This window comes from Talpa europaea (assembly GCF_964194135.1).
Source record: "Talpa europaea genome assembly, chromosome: 6".
NCBI lineage: Eukaryota > Metazoa > Chordata > Mammalia > Eulipotyphla > Talpidae > Talpa > Talpa europaea.
Window position 1 is genome coordinate 79867732 of NC_140072.1, and position 19986 is coordinate 79887717.

General features: G+C 35.4%; 1 protein-coding gene across 1 annotated transcript in view; it reads right to left on the reverse strand.

Moving 5' to 3' along the window:
• KPNA3 (karyopherin subunit alpha 3) overlaps positions 1 to 19986 on the reverse strand; it is a gene marked incomplete at both ends in the record, with an annotated part of 70567 nt that overhangs the window by 6612 nt on the left and 43969 nt on the right. Inside the window, 9 exons of the mRNA XM_084234470.1 lie at positions 267 to 398; positions 9100 to 9144; positions 10323 to 10492; positions 10854 to 10940; positions 13976 to 14061; positions 17761 to 17856; positions 17998 to 18050; positions 18137 to 18166; positions 18293 to 18382. Coding sequence (XP_084090596.1) covers positions 267 to 398; positions 9100 to 9144; positions 10323 to 10492; positions 10854 to 10940; positions 13976 to 14061; positions 17761 to 17856; positions 17998 to 18050; positions 18137 to 18166; positions 18293 to 18382 — 789 coding nt within the window. The remainder of the gene's footprint in view (positions 1 to 266; positions 399 to 9099; positions 9145 to 10322; positions 10493 to 10853; positions 10941 to 13975; positions 14062 to 17760; positions 17857 to 17997; positions 18051 to 18136; positions 18167 to 18292; positions 18383 to 19986) is intronic.

Below are 19986 nucleotides of genomic sequence, written 5' to 3' on the forward strand. Positions count from 1 at the left end.
GATATGTTATTTTTGTCTTGTTGAAATGACAACAGAATGCTTGAAGGAGTCCTTAGAGGATATATCTAAGGGTGCAAGAACTGTATGAGTTTGAAACTCAGCAAAGAATCTAGAGGAGATAAAGACTGGGAAATCAACAAAATCATCATCAGTAAAAAAGGAGGAAAATGGAAGATAGATGCATACAGACAGAATTAAACTCAGATTGTATAAGATAACTTATACAGAAACAGAGTTTTATACAAGAATAATTTTAAAATACTTACTTGAACTTTCACTTCCTGGTGGCTCAGAAGGGGCACAAGAAATGGTACAACTCCTGAATCAATAACCATCTGTATCTGCTCATTGCCTCCATCTGTCAGGTATGACAGAGCCCAAACAGTATCTACAAGAATCTATAGAAAATAAAAAAAAAAGAATTATCATTTATCTATTTATTTGACTGCCCAAAATACCTAACACACTTCAGCAGTAGTTTAACTTTGTCTTTTAGCTTGGTAAGAAAAATTTCTGTTTACCTGACATATCTATTAAGTAATAGATAACTATGATGTCTACCTCAGAACACACTTCACATAAAAAAGAGAGACACTGATGTTAAAGTCAACTTCTAATCCAACTTCTTCTGCATCAGATGGATGAATTTAAAAATAGGCAGAAAATCATCCCATTTATTAAAATCTGGCATTTTAACTTCATTTGTGAAAAAAGTTAATTATTTGCAAAGCCCTTGAAAAATATTTCCAATTAAAGAACACAGTGTATAAACTATTCCCTATAATTCTCTAATTTTGCAAATAACAAAGAAAAAAACAAGCTCAGGTTTGTTGATTCATTCAAAGTCAGAGAGCTTATATGCAGCTTTCCTCAATGTCTTCATAAAGGAATATTAAGTCCAGGTCTTACATGAAATCCAGAGCTGTCTCTTATTACGGTAGCCAAATTAAAGACATTCTGTTGCTCTAAAATAATAGTAGCCACCTGAACTCAAATCTGCCCACTATCTTAAAAAAAAAAAAAAAAAGTATATAGATGAATAAGAAAAGCAAATAAATAAATTCACAATGGTCCATGCTTTCAACCATACTAGGAGAAAAAGAATAATAGTATCTGTCAGGCACCTTTGAAATTTGTAAAGTTTTAAATTAAAAGTAAGAAATGAAAAAATTAAATTCTATCTTTTGTCTAGACCTCCTTGTACCATACCTGTGAGACTTCACAAAAAAGAAAGGGAACTGGAAAGCCTAGAGGTAACGTATCCTAGTACAACTATTTCACATTAGTGGGGTAAAACTCTAGGGCCTAAAACACCTATAGCATTTACTATCTGTCCTTTAGAGAAAAATATGCCAACACCTTTACTAGAGGATGAGCTTTATTCAACTAAGAGATGACTGAAAAAATATTTCATTGTGGATCCAAAACTAACAATGTCGCAATGAGTGTAAGAATAATTTATAAATGTTATACATTCTGCAAAAACAGAAATATTGCAACTTTAAAAATGGAACAGATGCAATACCCATTTACCATCCCACCAAAGCAATGAAAGATGCCTTCTTGTGAGCGGTATCTGCAGATACTATGTGTGTGAGTAGTCTGTCTACTTCCCACCTTGCATTAATAGGTAGTAAGATTTAAATAGAAGTCAGAGTCTCAAAATACCCAAAATTTGTAGGCTACCATGGAAAAGTGCTCAGCACAGCAAAAACTAGGAACATATTTCAACTCAAAAGAGAAAAGACCATCAATAGATTTAAACTGTAAGGTAACAGAGATACTGCAATTGTCTAATTAAGACTTTAAAATATCATAAAAATATTCCAGTGAGCAACTGTGAAATGTTTGAAATGAGAGGGGGAAAAAAGGAAGTCTCAGCAAAGAAACAGAAGACATACAGAAGAACCCAATGGAAAATTTTTAGTAACCAAAACTTAGAACTCACTGGTAGAACTCAATAGTTGAATGGGGGGGCGAACCCCAAAAACTCAAATCTAGATCAATAGCAATCCAATCTGAATTAAGAGAAGAAAAAGACTAAATAAAAGAAATGAAGAGAGCTTCAGGGACTTGTAGGATAATAATAAAAGATCTAATACTTGTGTCTCCCAAAAGGAGAGGTAGAGTTGGAAAATATTTGAAGGAAAAAAAGGGTAAAAAAAAATTCCAAATTTGGCAAAAGACATACACTTATAGATTAAAAAATGGGAGGATGAAGGGAGAGAAAAATAGAATAAGTTCATTAATTTTGCATAGGTAAGAGGAATCAAAAATAGTTAAAACTGCAAAACTAGATAATGAAATAAGGGCATTATAAAAGATAGAAATAGAAAAGAAACATGAGGACGAAAACAAACCTTCCCAAAGAATTTCCAAAAGAAATTTTATGAAGAGCACACTAAATAGAAAATAAAGCAAACACAAATTATTACACAAAACCAAACATATCGATAAGAATGGGCTTTTAGCTCACCTATAACAAGAAAAGGATTTCCAAACTGGTTCCCCAAACAAAACACAATTCTATATTGCATATGAAAGATACTCCTAAAACAAATTAATTCAAAAAGATTAAAAATAAAGGGATAAGCAAAAGTACACTAAGTAAATGAAAGAAAGCTGAGATTGCAATTCTATTCACAGACCCCATAAAAAGTTACTTGAGACAGCTAATCCCACAATTTATAATGAAGACACACAGTTACAACCATCAGACATAAGACCTAAAACCATAAAATACATAGAAGAAAATATAGGCAAAACTCTACATGACAGGCACCTCAAAGACATCTTCACAGACACATCACCCAAAGCAGTGATAGTGAAGGCAAAGATAAACAGCTGGGACTACATTAAATTAAAGAGCTTCTGCACAGCAAAAGAGACAATAACAAAAACAAAGAGAAACCCCACAGACTGGGAGAACTGACCACAAAAATCTATAAAGAGCTGATGAGACTCAACAAAAACAAAGAAAATAAACCAGTCAAAAAATGGGCAGAAGAGCTAAAAAGAAACTTCACCAAAGAGGAAATGCGAATGGCCAACAGGCATATGAAAAAATGTTCAACATCACTTGTAATCAGGGAAATGCAAATCAAAACTACCATGAGATACCATCTTACACTAGTGAGAATGACAGATATTAAAAAAACTAGCAACAACAAATGTTGGCGAGGATGTGGAGAAAAAGGAACTCTCTGGCACTGCTGGTGGGAGTGCAAACCGGTCCAACCACTATGGAGAGCTGTGTGGAGATTCCTCAACCTACTAAAGATAGAGCTTCCATATGATCCAGCAATTCCACTCCTAGGTATTTACCCAAATGACACAGAAACATTAATTCCAAAGGGCACATGCACCCCTATGTTTATAGCAGCACTATTTACAATAGCTAAGCTATGCAAACAACCCAAATGCCCAAAAATGGATGACTGGATCAAGAAGATGTGGTACATATACACAATGGGATATTACTCAGCAAGCAAAAAAGATAAACACATGCAGTTTGCAGCAACATGGATGGAGCTAGAAAGGATCATGCTCGGTGAAATAAGCCAGAAAGAAAAAGAAAAATACTGGATGGTCTCACTCACAGCAGGAATTTAGAAAAACTTAAATGAGAGACCAGGAAAAAGACTAATCAATACAAAGTAAAAATCAAAATCATCAAGCAACTATAAACCAGAGACACACTATGGAGTGGGGGAAGGGAGGGGCAGGCAGGGAGAGGAAGGACTACAGTCAAAATAAGGGGGGGTGCAATTGTATGGGGAATATAACCATAATGAAAATGCATACATTGTGCAAAGATGAAAAATGATGTAAGAATTATATAATTTTTAAAAAAGATTGATAAATTAGTACAAAAAAGAAAAGAGTTTGCATGGCACAATGTATCACAACACAAAGGCAAAAGACTAATTAGAAAATACCTGATACATTTATCAGAGTACTAAATAAGGAACTAGGTAAGGAATTCTTTTTTTTTTTTTAATACAAGAGCTGGGATACAGGCCAGAGGCGCAAGAGAGTGAGAGGATTCACACTCCTGGTAGAGGTAGAGTGGGGAGCAGAACAGGCAAACAACAGAAATACACTGCTGAAGGGAGCAGCGGGCGGGACAGGAGAGGTCTACTGCACCACGTGGGTTTCTCGCCAGCTGGCAGGGATTGAACCCACACTGCAGAGGCTGCAGAGAGCTTCACAGTGCGGCGCTCAACCCTTTGCGCCACCAAGGAGGCCCCAGGAATTCTTTAGAAGACAAGACGGCAAAAATCCAACAGAAAATTGGGTAATAAATATGACTAAGCTATTTACAAAGATGTAAGAACGGCCCTTAAACACTGAAATGTTTAACTTTGCTCATAAAAAGTAAAATATAAATTACAACTGAGATACAGTTCCTCACTATCACAGACTAGCAAAACATTTAAAATGTGACAAGTTACTTTTATACACTGTTGATGGGACTTCAAAAAGCACTGCCCTAAGGCAGGAAATTTAGCATTATGTAATAAGATCAATACCATACCCTCTTTTACCTGTCAAGTCTGCTTCTAGGAATTTACTCTGAATACGTCTTCAATAATATGAAAATGCACAAGATTATTCACTGCTACATTATTTATATTTGCAAAATTCAGGAAATAGTTTGAACCCTTATCCTCAAAAGTGTGTTTGAATAAACTGTTTCCACAAATAAATACTAGGAGGTTGATAAATGAAATAACTTTTTTTCATTTCATGCTCCTTAAAATGATCAGGAAACCATTTTTTTAAACTAATATAAACTGTGATCTAAAAAAATATTTAAGGTTTCTAAATGGAGATTTGTTTATGGCTTTCAATGGGATGTTCATGACAGTATCTCAGTGGTGGGGAAAAGTAAACTAGAGCTAGGTGTAGGTCCCCTGAAGTGAAAAAGACTCAAAGTTTCTTTTAAATTTTGTTTTACAATATGTTGGGTGGGCCTCATTAAAAATTTTCATTTTAAACGTTTTTTTAAAGACTTTGAAATATGGCCTCTCCTGGTGGCGCAGCAGTTGAGCGCTGGGCTGCGAAGCTGCCCGCCAGCCTCTGCAGCGCCGGTTCGATCCCCAGCCACCAGTGAGGGTCCCACATGCCGTGCCCGCTGCTCCCCTCAGCAGTGTATTTTGTCGGTCTGCTTGTTCTGTTCCACGCTCTAGCTCTGGTGAATTCTCTCACCTTCCCATGCTTCTGAATGTACCCAGTGCTTGTATGGATAAATAAATCTTTAAAAAATAAAGACTTTGAAATTCACAGCACAAGTTTGTTAGGCCACTCAATTTTTTTGTTTTCATTGAAGTTTGCTTTTCTTATCTCCATTACCATGCAAACAGTTGCTCAAAGTCATTGATACTTGTAACTGTCTTTTCTCACCTGAGGTGCTTCTACTGCTTTACACTTTCCATTTCACTATTCTTGATTCTTTTTCCCTCTTGGTTGATTCGATGCTAAGTTACCTGGCCTTTACAATCACTAACAGTCAATGAGTGATTTATTTTCCTTCTAGTTAATAATCCTATTAATAAGGTGCTAACAAAATTCTTTAGTAATCCTGAACTATTTTAACTATTTTCCATTATTCATGTCTGCTCTTCTTTAAGAAAGTTTTAAAACTTTTTTACCTCAGCAGTATTTCAGATGCTTGAAGGTTTATTCTATACACACTCTCCTACCCACCCAAAGCACTGAGCGGGTCAATGTTTAGAACTGGCAATCTTCTTCAAAACTAGTATAATATGAACCAAAGGAAATCTCAAGTAATCAAAAGTCTACCAACAAGGATAAGCTCAGCTCAAGAATTTCACTGATTTTTGTTACCACCAGTAAATATGCTAACAAATATCCTCTTAGGCCCCATTACCAAAAATTGCTATTAACCTATACAGCATTTCCAGAAGTTGAGATATTTATAGAATGTTATTACTTCACACATGCTTCAGCGATAGAGTTGAATCAAGTCACTAGTCTATACTTACACTTGATCATTATATGTAGCCTAATGTATAGGCTTGGGGTACTGAAATTCTGTAGCCTCTAAAGGAAGGAGTGGCCCTTGCTCAGTTCCTGTGAGGTTAAGTTTTGAGCCCTTGGACTTTCTACCCACAAACCTGCAATGCGGATGGGATAGACTGTTTATGTAAACAGTGTGATTTTATCATGAACACCTTTTATTCTCTGTATGGGCCCTTGTACTATGCTCATCTGGGAGAAGTCAGGCATAATATCAAGTGTTTAACTTGGGTTTGAGGATAGCATATATAGAAAAGAAAACATTGGCAATAGGGAGAGGCACAAAGTAGCATAAATGACTTAATTATGAGAGTGTCTAGCAAGGATGCTGGAGCTAAATAAGTCAGAAGGAAAGAGATAAATACCAGATGATTTCACCCATATGTGGAATATAAAGAAACAAAAAGGGGAAGAGATAAATCTAAAGCAAAACAAACCCTAGAAATCTTACTGTAGAATTGAGGTTACTGGAGGGGGAGGGGAAGGATGTGTGTGGGGGGAGCAATGGACTATGGCGGAAGATTATGGATATTTTAGTAGTGGCAAGTTATTTAACTATCCTATTCTTCTTTTTAAATCACATTTATAAGATGGAAACAATGATAATCTCTAAGATTTCTGTAAGGAATGAGAGTGCATGGCACGTTTTAAACCCTCGATAAATACTAACAACGTACATAATCATTTTTGCCACCTCTGTCAACTTTTCCACCACTATACATCTCCTGATAATGCTTATTTCAAATGTTAGTTTTTCTTTTTTTTTAAAGATTTATTTATTTACTTATTTATACAAGTACTGGGTACAGTCAGAAGTGCGGGAGGGTGAGAGAATTCAGCAGAGCCAGAATGGGGAACAGAACAGGCAGACTGACAAAATACACTGCTGAGGGGAGCAGCGGGCATGGCAGGAGAAGTCTCTTGCACCATGTGGGACCCTCACCAGGGGCCGAGGATCGAACCCGCACTGCAGAGGCTCAGGCAGCTTCGCAGCCCAGTGCTCAACCACTGCGCCACCAGGGGAGGCCCTCAAATGTTAATTTCTTAATGAAGCTTACTGGTGGTTAGATAAAATATGTGCTTCCATAAGCCAAGCATTTTGGTCATACTTCTATTATACTTTATCTTCTTTTTATTTTCACACTATCTTGTGTTTTTGTGATCTTGGTACTAAAAAGCATTTGCCTTGGGCCTGCCTTTAATCACAACTGTAGATCTTATTCACTGTATAGCCTTAGTTAGGTTACTGTATACCTTACTAAGTTTCAGTTTCCTTATTTGTAGAAAAGGAAAATAAAACTTATAGGATCAAAGGACACTACAGAAGCAGATGAGCATAATGAGTTATTGACAAAAGTTCATTCATCACTTGGGTCTGCTACTAATGTTGCATCTTAGAGGGCAAGGACTTAATGTCATTTTCATTTTTGAGTCTACAATTCATAGCACAATTCTGGCTTATGTGAATTTACATAACTGTTCGACAAATATATCTGTAACTATAGTAGTTTGTCACTTTAATACCTTTGGCTTTTAAATAAACATGGTGGAAGTTTTTATTTGCCTTTAATCAATTCCATAATGTCCTAAGGAAGTATTGATGGAGACATCAGATATTTTGCTTATTTCCCTTTTAGAATTTAATAGAAACAACTACATTTTTGGTATAATTTTATCTCCACCTTTATTATCTTATTTTGTGAAATCACTTTTATATCCATTTTATAAATAAGATAGCATATAAATAAACATGCTTGATTTCATTTTTGTGACATTACAAATACGTCACAAATAAAAAGCTACTTTAGTTACCTTTCAAAAATTCTTTCCTAAGAAATTAAGAGTCCTAAAATAAACTAGGTAAGTGTGATTAGATATTTATAAATAAACTATATCTAGTTCATTATGAAAAATATTTACAATGATGTATTTTTTAAATCTCAATGATAAATCACACAGTTCTGGCACACACACGTGTATATGTGTGAAAACAAAGATCAGATTATAAAAACACAAACAGAACAAATCAGAAAGAGATCAAGTTGGAACAATAAAAGTTTTATCAATGCCATTATCAATTCCAGATTCACTAAAATTTATCCTTTGTTTTAATCCATGGAAGAATCACATTTTGTGTGGCTACATTTAGGAGAATTTTCAGGTTGCCTAATAAAAAAACTTGCCAGAATGTGTAAATGTTTAAATCTTATGGAATGAACAAATCATCTAAAAAAAGTGCCTTGGCATTTAAACCTATACTTGATATTCTTCAGTACAATACCCAGAAAGTTGTACCTCAGAGGCAGAGTGGTTTCACAGAAAGTAGAAAGATTTATCATCTAAAGACCTCAGATTTGAATACTAATCCTGATTCTTACTAGCTTTACAACTTTGGATAAGTTTTATTTAACCTTTCCCGGAGGGTCAGTTTCTTCTACTATGTAAAAATGGGGGGAAAAAATATCTAGTCTGCCCTATTATAAAAACCAAAAGAGAGTAAGAAAATATCACAGTCCCTTATCATGTTTTTACCATATTATAATTATTAATACTTAAAACCACAATAATGATACAGATAAATAAACTACATATGTGATCCTTTTTTAAAATTATTTATTTGTTTATACAAGCACTGGGTACTCAGAAGTGAGGAAGGGTGAGAGAATTCACCAGAGCCAGAGCATAGAACAGAACAGCCAGACTGATGAAATACACTGCTGAGGGGAGCAGCGGACGCGACAGGAGAGGTCTGTGTGCCCTGTGGGACCCTCGCCAGCAGCCGGGGATTGAACCGGCGCTGCATAGGCTTCGGGCAGCTTCACAGCCCAGCGCTCAACCGCTGCGCCACCAGAGGAGGCCCGTGATCATTTCTCTTAGGTTAGCATTTCTGTTATCTCATGATGAAAGCTGTAAACCTAATTTAACCTTAATCTTATTTAAGATTAAGAACAACTTCTATTTGGGAAGGTCAACAAGTTAGTAAGATATGCTGACATTTACAAAAGCCTAAAAAATACTCAGAGCAAAATCCCAAAGCTCAGTTTCTGCTTCACTTACGTTTATATCTGTATGGTATATGAGGACACATAATGCTGGCAAAATCTGAGGAAAGAAGATAAACAACAAGTAACACAAAAGTTGATGTATATGTCTTTGTGAAAATGATTAACTGTGATACAATACTATTTGCACGGCAAGAAAGACAGTGTTAAACTTGTTTGACTAATTAGGTAAATGAAAGTTCAATCTGAAAAACCGAAACATATTTCAGACGTCCAATTAAAATATCCAAACAAATCTAGCAGAGATTAATGCACCCTAAAGGAAAAACACTTGTTTCCAATAACTCTTTTTATGACATATTCTTCAAGTGGAAAGAATGAAGATGCAAGTATACAGTGTAACAATTTTTAAAAAGCTACTCTTGAAATTGTCTTTATTGTCTCACCTGCCTGAAGTAAAAGATTTTAATAGGCTACTTAAGTCAAATTAAAGTTTTTGACATCCGATTCAGTCCAAAAAATTATAAACAATAAAGCATAAAGCCTTTATTGAAAGGCGGCCATACAGATCTTTTTCTAAATCTGGGTGGGATGGAACAGGGAATGGGGGTAATCACATTAAGTCCTCTATCTATAACAACAAAAGGTAGCAAAAGCTGGTCAAAGATGTCATTTATAAAGATTCGGAGATGACATTTTCCTAAACTGTCAAGTGATTAAAGGTTCCATAGGACTTTTTTTAAAACTTAAAATACGCAGATCTATTTACATATAAGATGTAAATGAAAACTACTATTTATTTTATTTAACACAAAGTTTATCACAATGTTAAGAACACTAATCAGAAATCAAGGGAAATTTCAGCTGGACTCAACCTAAACTCACTTAAGAATATTCACATATAGGTGTACTAGTTTTATCCAGTACATTTATCTGTAGCAATCCCTTATATTTTAAAATATTTAAGCCAGCTATGCAATGCAGGAACAAAACTTTGAGGTTTTATTTTCTCCTTTTGTATTTTTCTGTTTACATTTTTTGCTTTCTTTTTATGAAAATAGTTATTAAAAAAATAAGAATTAAGGTGGACTCCCATTCTTTTAGGTGTGATAAGACACTCAATTTTTAAATCACCAAGTGCAAAATTAAATACACATTACTTTTAAAAGTCTCATACCTGCAATGTAAGCAATATGTTATTTCATTCCCTGTGCATGAAAATCTAACACATAAACATAGGGAAAATATACCATCTGGCCTTTGCAATTCTTCATTTACCTCCTGAACTGTCTCCATAGGCGGTGGGGGGTCCTTATTCCTGCAGAGATTGACAATGACCCATGTGACGTTCCGAAGGAAGGTGATGGGAATGGAGGGATTGATGAAGGACAGAAGAGGTTTGACAACTCCCAGTGATATGACATAATCTCTACATTGAGGACCATCACCTACAGAAATGAAAATTGTATTTAAAAAAAAAATTACATTCAAGATGAGAAAGTCTGAAATGTATGCAATGGCTCATGTTGGGACACTGATGTTCTATGTTTCCTCACCATTAATCAAGGGCATCAAAGTGTTGCTGATTTTTCCATATTTTGATTTGGGGAACACAAATTACTAATTCTTGATAGTAAATTGCATATCCATTTCAAAGAGGTACCATCTTAAGTTAGTATTCATGTAGCAAGAGATAATTAACTCAAGTTAAAATTAGAGGAAACATAGTGTGTAATGGCTATGCCAATGTAGGAAAGAAGTTAATTAAGATTTTTAATTGGAGTTTTTTCAAACCTAAGTGCAACTTACCTATAATGTTTCCCAAAGCCCATACTGCTTGTTCACAAACATTCTGATGTGGTGAATGGAGAAGTCTTAGGAAAAGAGGTACGGCATCTGTAGTAAAGAAAAACCAAGATTGATACTGCAAAGTTTTGTAGAGTTTAAGATTTCAGACTGAACAACTCAATAAAATACACTGAACTTAGGATACTGTAGTTGTCCAATTATAGTTCGCTGAATAAATAAATGTGGTAAATACCTTTACCCTAAAATAATCATTTTAGTTTCCCCAGTAATATTCAAGTTACAAATCTGGGCCTTGCCAGTAGCGCAGCAGGTTGAGCACCGCGCTGTGAAGCTGTCTGCAGCCTTGGCAGTGCAGGTTCAATCCCGGCCAGCCAGAGAGAATCCTACATGGTGCCACAGACCTCTCCTGTGCGCCCGCTGCTCCCCTCAGCAGTGTATTTCTGTGTTTGCCTGGTCTGCTCCCCGCTCTGCCTATGGTGAATCCACTCACCCTCTCGCGCCTCTGGCCTGTACCCCAGCTCTTGTATAAAAATAAACATCTTTTAAAAAAAGTATTTACCTTAAAAAAAAAATCTTTTGATAATATCTAAAAGTTGCTATTATATCACTAAAGAAGACAGCAGTATGACTGCCCAATTTATGAATCATTTCATAAAGCTAATTGGATCTTGAAAAAAGAAAACAGAAGCACGACAATTTTTCTAAAATGCATTTAAAAAAGAGTTCCTTCTGCAAACATACAACTTTAGAAAATAATACTTTATTCAATGTGATTCCAATTGCTGAAAAAGGATAAACTCACTGATTATTCTCTTACCAGGCCTACTTTACATTTTAAAATAATCTATCATTATAATCCTTATACTTTACCTATTACATTTTAACCATTTCCCCAAATTCTGAAACAGGGGTATCATACCCATGTTGAACTAGGTAACTAAGCATAAACTAGACCATTTTTTCTTAAATTTCAGTCAACTATATCTCTAGAACTCTTTGTAGTATCTACCTGTATTATTAACATTTAAATTAAAATTGACACAGCTTTAATGAGATTATAATTTGATACAATAAGTTACCTCGGTGTAGCAAGTCAATGGTTTCTTGGTGTTGAGTTGTGTGATTATAACCACAATCTAATTTTGTATTTCTATCATTTCTCAAAGAAATCTCATACATAAAGCAGTTCTACTGCCCAAACTCCCAGAACTAGGCAACCAGAATAATAAAACATTTGCTTCTCAACTCTATAGATCTGCTTATTCTGAACATTTCATATAAATAAACCATACGATATATATGGTTTTTGTGTTTGGCATCTCACTTAGCATAATGTTTTAAAGTTCACACATGTTGTAGCAAGTATTAGTATTTCACTTGTACTGCTGAATAGTATTCCACTATATTCCACCATTTTATTTATTCACTCACCAGTCAATAGACATTGGGGCTGTTTTCATTTTTGAATGTTTTGAGTAAAGCTGCTGTGAAAATTTGTGTACAAGTCTGTATGGACAGATGTTTTCATATGTCTTTGTTCCATCTAGTAGTGAAACTTTTCATTCATATGATAATTCTGTGATTAACCTTTTGATAAACTGCTTCCTAAAGGGGTTGTACCGTTTTACATTCCCAGCAGCAATGTATGAGGGTTTCAATTGACTCACTTGATAATTTAACTAATTTTATCACTTCTATAAAACAGAAGTCCAGGATCGCTAGTTACAAAAAAATAAATGATGGAAAAACATATTGCTATTAAACTGTATCTGGCAGACTCTACTAAAAGCCCTAGTCTACTTTCCATCTTGCGGCAGCCTTCAGGTAAGCCAATATGGGTGCTTACAAGTACGGAAGCAGAAGCTTGTGATGTACCTTCTCAGAGTACGCTACTGGCAGTACTGCCAGCTGTCAGCCCTCAACCCCACCCCACCTGGCTGGAGAAAGCACACAGACTAGGATACAAGGTCAAGCAAGGTTATGTCCTATTTTGGATTCGTGTGCTCCACAGTGGCCACAAAAATCCAGTTTCACAGGGTGCAACCATTGGCAAACCTGTCATCACAGTGTTATTAGCTGAACTTTGCTAGAAGCCATCAATCTGTTGCTGAGGAGTGAGCCGGATGCCACTGTGGGGTTCTGAGAGTCCTGAATTCTTACTGGGTTGGCGAAGAGTCCATACACAAATTTTCTGAGATTATCTTCATCAATTCATTCTATAAAAGCTTATCAGAAAATATCCTGAGACCCAGTGGATTACTAAAACAGTCCACATGCACAGGGAGGTACAAGGGCTGACAGCTGCAGGCCATAAGAGCTATGGTCTTGGAAAGGACCACATGTTCCACCACACTACCGGTGGTTCTCCCCATGCATCTTGGAGAAGGTACAAGACTTCCCAGTTCTACTGTTATCGCTAATAAGCAATGTTTGTAAAATTTTTATTTACCCAATTAACAATTTAGGTTAAAAAAAAAAAAGCCTCAATCTAAAATCTCTTCCCTTTTTGTTATATGTAAAAACTGGAAACTTTCTACTTGATATTATTGAAATATGTGAAAGAAAACTGAAATTGTCAAGTATTGTGTATCGATTCAGTATGACTTACTCATCATACACCATTTAAAAATCATCTTGACTATCATTTAAAGTCAGTTAAGTGCCCCATACTTTAAGAGTACTTGGCAACATCTAGTTTTTTCCAAAGAGCTTTTGTCAATTTGGGTCAACATACTAATAACAGTTCATCTTAAGGTAGGCAAGAATTTTAAAGTATATCTGTTACAAGTAAAAAGGCATACGCAAACTTGGTTGAAACAGAAATTTAAACACCTACTGTTAGTAAAATGTCTACCTTAAAAAGGTAAAAGGATTCACTTTTTAGTAACAACAATAAAACTGTTTAATGATAAATTAATTTTAGCTATAGAAAAGACATCAATCATCAAAAGTAACTTGTAAAACTGATGTGTTTAAAAATGTTACAAGATTAGATCTAGTTTTTATGACAACATTTCACTTCTCTTTTCCAATAAAAAATCCAGATGGCCAAACCCACGGTAAATTGGGGGCTGGTTTCAGCTCAAGGGGAAAAAAACCCAGAAAGTAAAGAATTTACTTACTGGACTGTACAACAGCCTGAGTCTGTGCAGAAGTTCCTGATGCTATATTAGTTAATGCCCAAGCAGCTTCAAACTGTAGCGAAGGACTATAAAAAACAATAAAAATTCTTGTCAGATATTTAAATTTATGATCTGAAGGTTGATATAACTATCCTTTACTTTGTCCTTAAATTTCACCTACTTATTTCTAATTATCTGTTGGGTATCTCAATCTAAAATGTCTCCTTGGCTCCTGAAGTCAGTCATATTATACACCTGCTTCTTTATATCCATTGGTAGTTGCAACATGTAGTTCCTCATTATTTTCCTTGGCTCCTTTTCTTTCACAGTCATCTTTAATCAATGTCAAGTCAATTTTAGCAGCTAAAATATTTCTTACATTGATAACATCACATCTAGTGTCACTGTGCTAGTTGAGGCACCTACCATCTCACTCAAATAACTGCTATAGCTTCACTGGTCTTAAAGCTGGGAAACTATTTGAGTCCCATGCATCATCTGTTCTGCCTAATGAAGGTATTACAAGGTTGTATAATTTTGCTGAAAAATGAGATCAGTATAATTTACAACTGTGATTGAAGACCTCACAAAGAAAAGTAGAAAACTAAACTAGCTTTTCAAAGATGAATTAAGAAAGGTCATGACTGTTGGAAGTATCAATAAAAGTATCACGGATGGAAAGATCGTGATGTACATGGATGATAAGGAATACATCAAGAGAACTGAAGTCAAGAAGGTATGGGCCTCCCCGGTGGCGCAGCGGTTGAGCGCTGGGTTGCGAAGCTGCCAGCAGCCTCTGCAGCGCCGGTTCGATCCCCGGCTGCTCCCCAGCCACCGGAGGAGGGTCCTACATGGCGCGCAGACCTCTCCTGCCGCCCGCTGCTCCCCTCAGCAGTGTACTTTGGTCCTTCTGCCTGCTCTGCTCCCCGCTCTGGCTCTGGGGAATCCTCTCACCCTCCCGCGCTTCTGACTGTACCCAGCGCATATATAAACAAAAACAAACAAATGAATAAATAAATAAATAAATAAAACATGCCTCTATTAAAAAAAAATTGTTGGGAAAAAAAAAAAGAAGGTATGCAAAAATTTAAAAGGGATGAAACAGAAAGGGCAGGATATCTAAGTGTGTATGTGAGTGTCTGTTGGGGTGAGGGGAAGGGAGAGAAGTATTCAAATTCCAGGCTACAGAATTTAGAATTTATGTTAAGTATAGAAGATTACTGAAAAGGCAAGTAAAGCAAATAATGTTGAAGTCAATTTTCTATTATCAACATTAAGTTAGAATAGTTGAAAGAAAGGCAGTAGCATTAAGAAAAAACTAAGGAGAGCCAATGATTAGGGGAATTAGAACAAAATACTATAAAAACTAAAGAAATTAAAATTCTTAGTATCAAAAGGTTAGAGAGATCCAAGAAGGAAAAGGCTTTAAGGAGAATAAATGTCAGAGATATATTAAGCAGTGAACTTAAAAAGATGGAATAGATGAGAAAGTGGAGTAGTTGACAAGAGCTATGTGGTAAATTTTGGCAAAAGGCAGGGAACAAGAGGCTATCAGAGGTAGAGAAGTAAAAGGACATTAAGTTCAAAGATATTTGAGGCAGTATATGTTGTCCCAGACTAGCAGGAAAAAGGGTTATTTAGTTAGTCTAGGTGATCTGGCACAAGACTGGAAATGAGGCCCTTAAATGAGAAAATAGAAGGATGTGAAAAATAGAAATACCAAGCAGGGAATGTTTTCTAAGATGTCATGTGAAAAAAAGAGAAATTTTAGGTATATATAAAAATAAAATACAACAAATAGACAGCAAATGAACATTTGTTGTAAGTTTGATATTGTGTGAAATGTCTTGCATATACTATTTCTATTTTTCATAATCACTAATTTTTTTTAATCTTTTTCTTTTATTGAGGTATCAACCACCTAATTTTTATGGATGACTATGTGGCTCAAAAGTCACTTGGGGGCCTCCCCAGTGGCGCAGCGGTTGAGCGCTGGGTTGCGAAACTGCGCGCGGCCTCTGCGGCGCCGGTTCGATCCCCGGCTGCTCCCCGGCCACCAGAGGAGGGTCCCACATGGCGTGCAGACCTCTCCTGCCGCCCGCTGCTCCCCTCAGCAGTGTACTTCGGTCCTTCTGCCTGCTCTGCTTCCCGCTCTGGCTCTGGTGAATTCTCTCACCCTCCCGCGCTTCTGACTGTACCCAGTGCATGTATAAACAAAACAAACAAACAAACCAGCAAACAAATAAATAAAGCATGCCTCTATAAAAAAAAAAAAAAAAAAAAAAAGTCACTTGGATTTTGGTCAACAGAGAACCCTGTATTTAAACCAGGGTTTATCTGACCCCAAAGTCTACGATCCTTTATAACACAATTTCCCATGACAAACTTATAAAGTGCACTCCAAACCACTGACAATTCCCTATTTTTGCTTTGGGTTGTAATTACACAGGTCTGTATATATTTTGTCTTACTTTTCTAAATATATGTTATGTTTCACAGACACACGTAAAGGCTGGGAAGAAAAAAAAGGAGTAAGAAACAGATCAAGAACAAAAGGAGGTGACCTCCCTGGTGACGCAAGGAGTTAAGACACAACCTATGAAACTGTCTGCAACCCCTGCAACATGCGTTCGATCCCCGGCCAGGGAGATACCCAGATGGAGCAGCAGACCTCTCCTGGCCCACTGCTCCCCTCAGCAGTGTATTTCAGTCATTCTGACCATTCTGCTCCCCACTCTGTCTCTGGTAAATCCTCTCACTCCCCACACCTCTGGTCTGTACCCTACTTCTTATATATATAAATAAATAAATCTTCAAAAAAAAAATAAAAAGAACAAAAGGGGGCCTTTAAGATATGGGCAGAACAGAATTTTTAAATTGCTGAAATTTAACTTTTACTTAAAACTTGTCACAGAAAATTCATGTGGTAGTATAATAATGTGTTAAGGGCTTTTGGGGTGGTGTATAGTTATAGCACACAGTGGAAGCATCCTTAAAGGCAACATTTATATACCACTATTTTATTTAGTAAACTAAAAATTCCTAACAACACTTAGCAGAATATCCCAAGTTTTAGTCTAAATGCACTTAAACACAAAAACAGCATTTGTTTTAAGGTATTTTAGAGTTCAAACTTATATTCTCTCTAGTTAGTTCAAATTAATAAGGTTTAAGATAAAGCACAGAGATCTTTCTAAACACTAATGAAAATGGGATAAGTATCTTAAAAGATACCAATAGTGTTTTCCCCTTTCCGTATATATATAACTTCTTCCCTTATTTTTGCTTTCCCACAAATAAGAAGCATGATATTGAATAACTAATTATGGCTAGAGTTCTGTAAAAGACTTTGCTGAGGATCACTGGGTCATCTGGAATAGTCCCAGAGTAAGAAAAAGCTACTCCATTCTGGAAACCATTCATGTTGACTCAAGTCATGAGGTTCATCTATATATAGACTCATAAGCAAAGAGTGACTCAAACACTATTTGGGATATTTTAAAATATTAACCAATTAAAAAAACACTAACAAGTGAAATCTATAAATATTTGAGATAAATTAGAACAGGCAATAAACAGAAGTTAAAATTTCCCTGGAAAATGTAAATATTCATAAACTAAAAAGAGAAGCACTTCAAATATGCTGACATTAAAATCCAAGACAATTGAAAAACATACTAAATGTAAAACCAAGCCAAACCTACCAGTTAAATAATAATCAAAAATTTTAAAGTAATTGAAAAAAAGAGAAAAAGAAAGAAAAGGGGGGTCAAATCCATACTTACTTATCATCCCTTTCTAGACATTTGACTAGAATGGGTAAAATCCCAGATTTTATTAGGTCATCAATTGGTGGGTTTCTGTCACTGGATAATAGCTTCCTATAAAAAGGAATGTAAGAAATTAATTGCTGTAATTTTTAAATCTTAAATAGAAATAACAATGTTCTACTAATACTTCTAGATTATCAATTAAGACACTGAAGATATAAAAAAATTCTCTCTGGACAAATTAGTATTTACCTTGCAGCCTGGACAGCACTCAACTGGACCACTGGGTTATCACTTGTGGCATTCTGCAACAACAAATATAAATTATAGAAATTAAAAAAAAATCTATTTCAAAATAATTCAAAATGAGAATATTAAATTAATAACATACCTGCAGTATAGCTTCTAGTGTTACATTTTGCTTAAAAAGAAAAAAGCGTAGTTTAGCAAAGAATTTATTGTCAAATTGGTCATATATTAAAAATGAAGTTCTCCATTTGTCATATAAATCATTTTTAAAACACTTTCTAAGAACAAGAAAACTTACTGCTTTAAAATCAGCATCAACATCTGAATCTTCTAAGCTTTCTTCTTGTGGAACATTTCTTTTTTTCAGTAAGTGCTCATCTCTTTTGTTCTGAAAGGAAACCAATAAATAGCTAAGAAGTCATGATGGCTACTGTCAATGAATAATCCATTTTATTTATTTCAACTTTATCACCTATTTATGAAGCAGTGAATCTCTACATAGGGTTAACATTAATTAAACATACATATTGTGAACCAATGTGCCATATTCTAGTTCTGGTAACAAAATTAACTGTTGTACAGTCCAGCTTACACACACACGTTATTAAGCACAAACTGTATTCCCTAATACTACGCCTCTGAATCTTTAGTGAAGATTTAAATTTAGGTATGCACTATTATCTATCAAATATATTTCAACAAGCATGCTAATTTTCATTTACTTATTGCTAATGGTTACCTGAAAAAAATTATAAAGAAGTCAGATTAAAGGGAGTGCAGGGAATAGGAACTTAATTACCATAAATGCTACCTATTTGCTATCATCACAGATTTAAACCTTAACCATCTGGCTTTTACAAACAAGAATTCTCTACTGGTAAATGTTTCTACATTTTTATGGGCTTTTAATTGTAATGGCAACCTGTGTCATTTTATTATTTTTTTATTTTTATTTTTTAAAGAGGCATGTATTTTTATTTATTTATTTGTTTGTTTGTTTGTTTTGTACATGCACTGGGTACAGACAGAAGCGCAGGAGGGTGAGAGAATTCACCAGAGCCAGAGCGGGGTGCAGAGCAGGCAGAAGGACCGAAGTACACTGCTGAGGGGAGCAGCGGGCGGCAGGAGAGGTCTACGCGCCATGCGGGACCCTCCTCCGGTGGCAGGGGAGCAGCCGGGGATCGAACCGGCGCCACAGCTTCGCAACCCAGCGATCAACCGCTGTGCCACTGGGGAGGCCCTGTGCCATTTTATTTAATATGTAATTTTTGGTACAGAATTATGTAGAAATAAATTAGGAAAAAAGGCTTAGACTAAATGACTTCCAAGATCTCAACTTAAAATTTCAAAGGATTATACTATTTAGCATTCAATACAATATTTAGAAGTGTCTAATTATAACAGAAATCTATGAGAATATTAATATAGATATCAAAATTCAAACCAAATAGAGAGTTAAAAGTAGAAATAAATCTTTATCTAGTGCTTTATTGCCTATTGGCATTATCTACTTTTGTGCTATACATAAGCAAGCATGGTTACACAAACTGATGCTCATATATAAAGTAATCACTAGCTACCAACTTATTCTTATATCACAGCATACCTCTTTAGTGATGACTCAAAACATCAATTCTACACTATTACGGAATTTTTTATAATCCATTTTTATAAAATTTAAACATCTCAAATACTAAAAAAACTGGCACACAAAATCTTAACCAGGAGTCAAAGCTATGACCATCACTAAAGAAAAATTAATCAATGTTTTGTGACATGTGACTTGAACCACTCAGAAAACACTATTACTTATATGGTATTTTTGACCAAAATATTAATATTATTCTATTATTACTAGTAACAACCACCCAAGAAATACCAATCAACTCAAATTTGCCATTCTACAAAAAACTAGTCTATACTCTTCAAAGATGCAATTATGAAATACAAAAAAATAGAATTAGAGGAAGCTAAAGAAACAAGACAACAAAA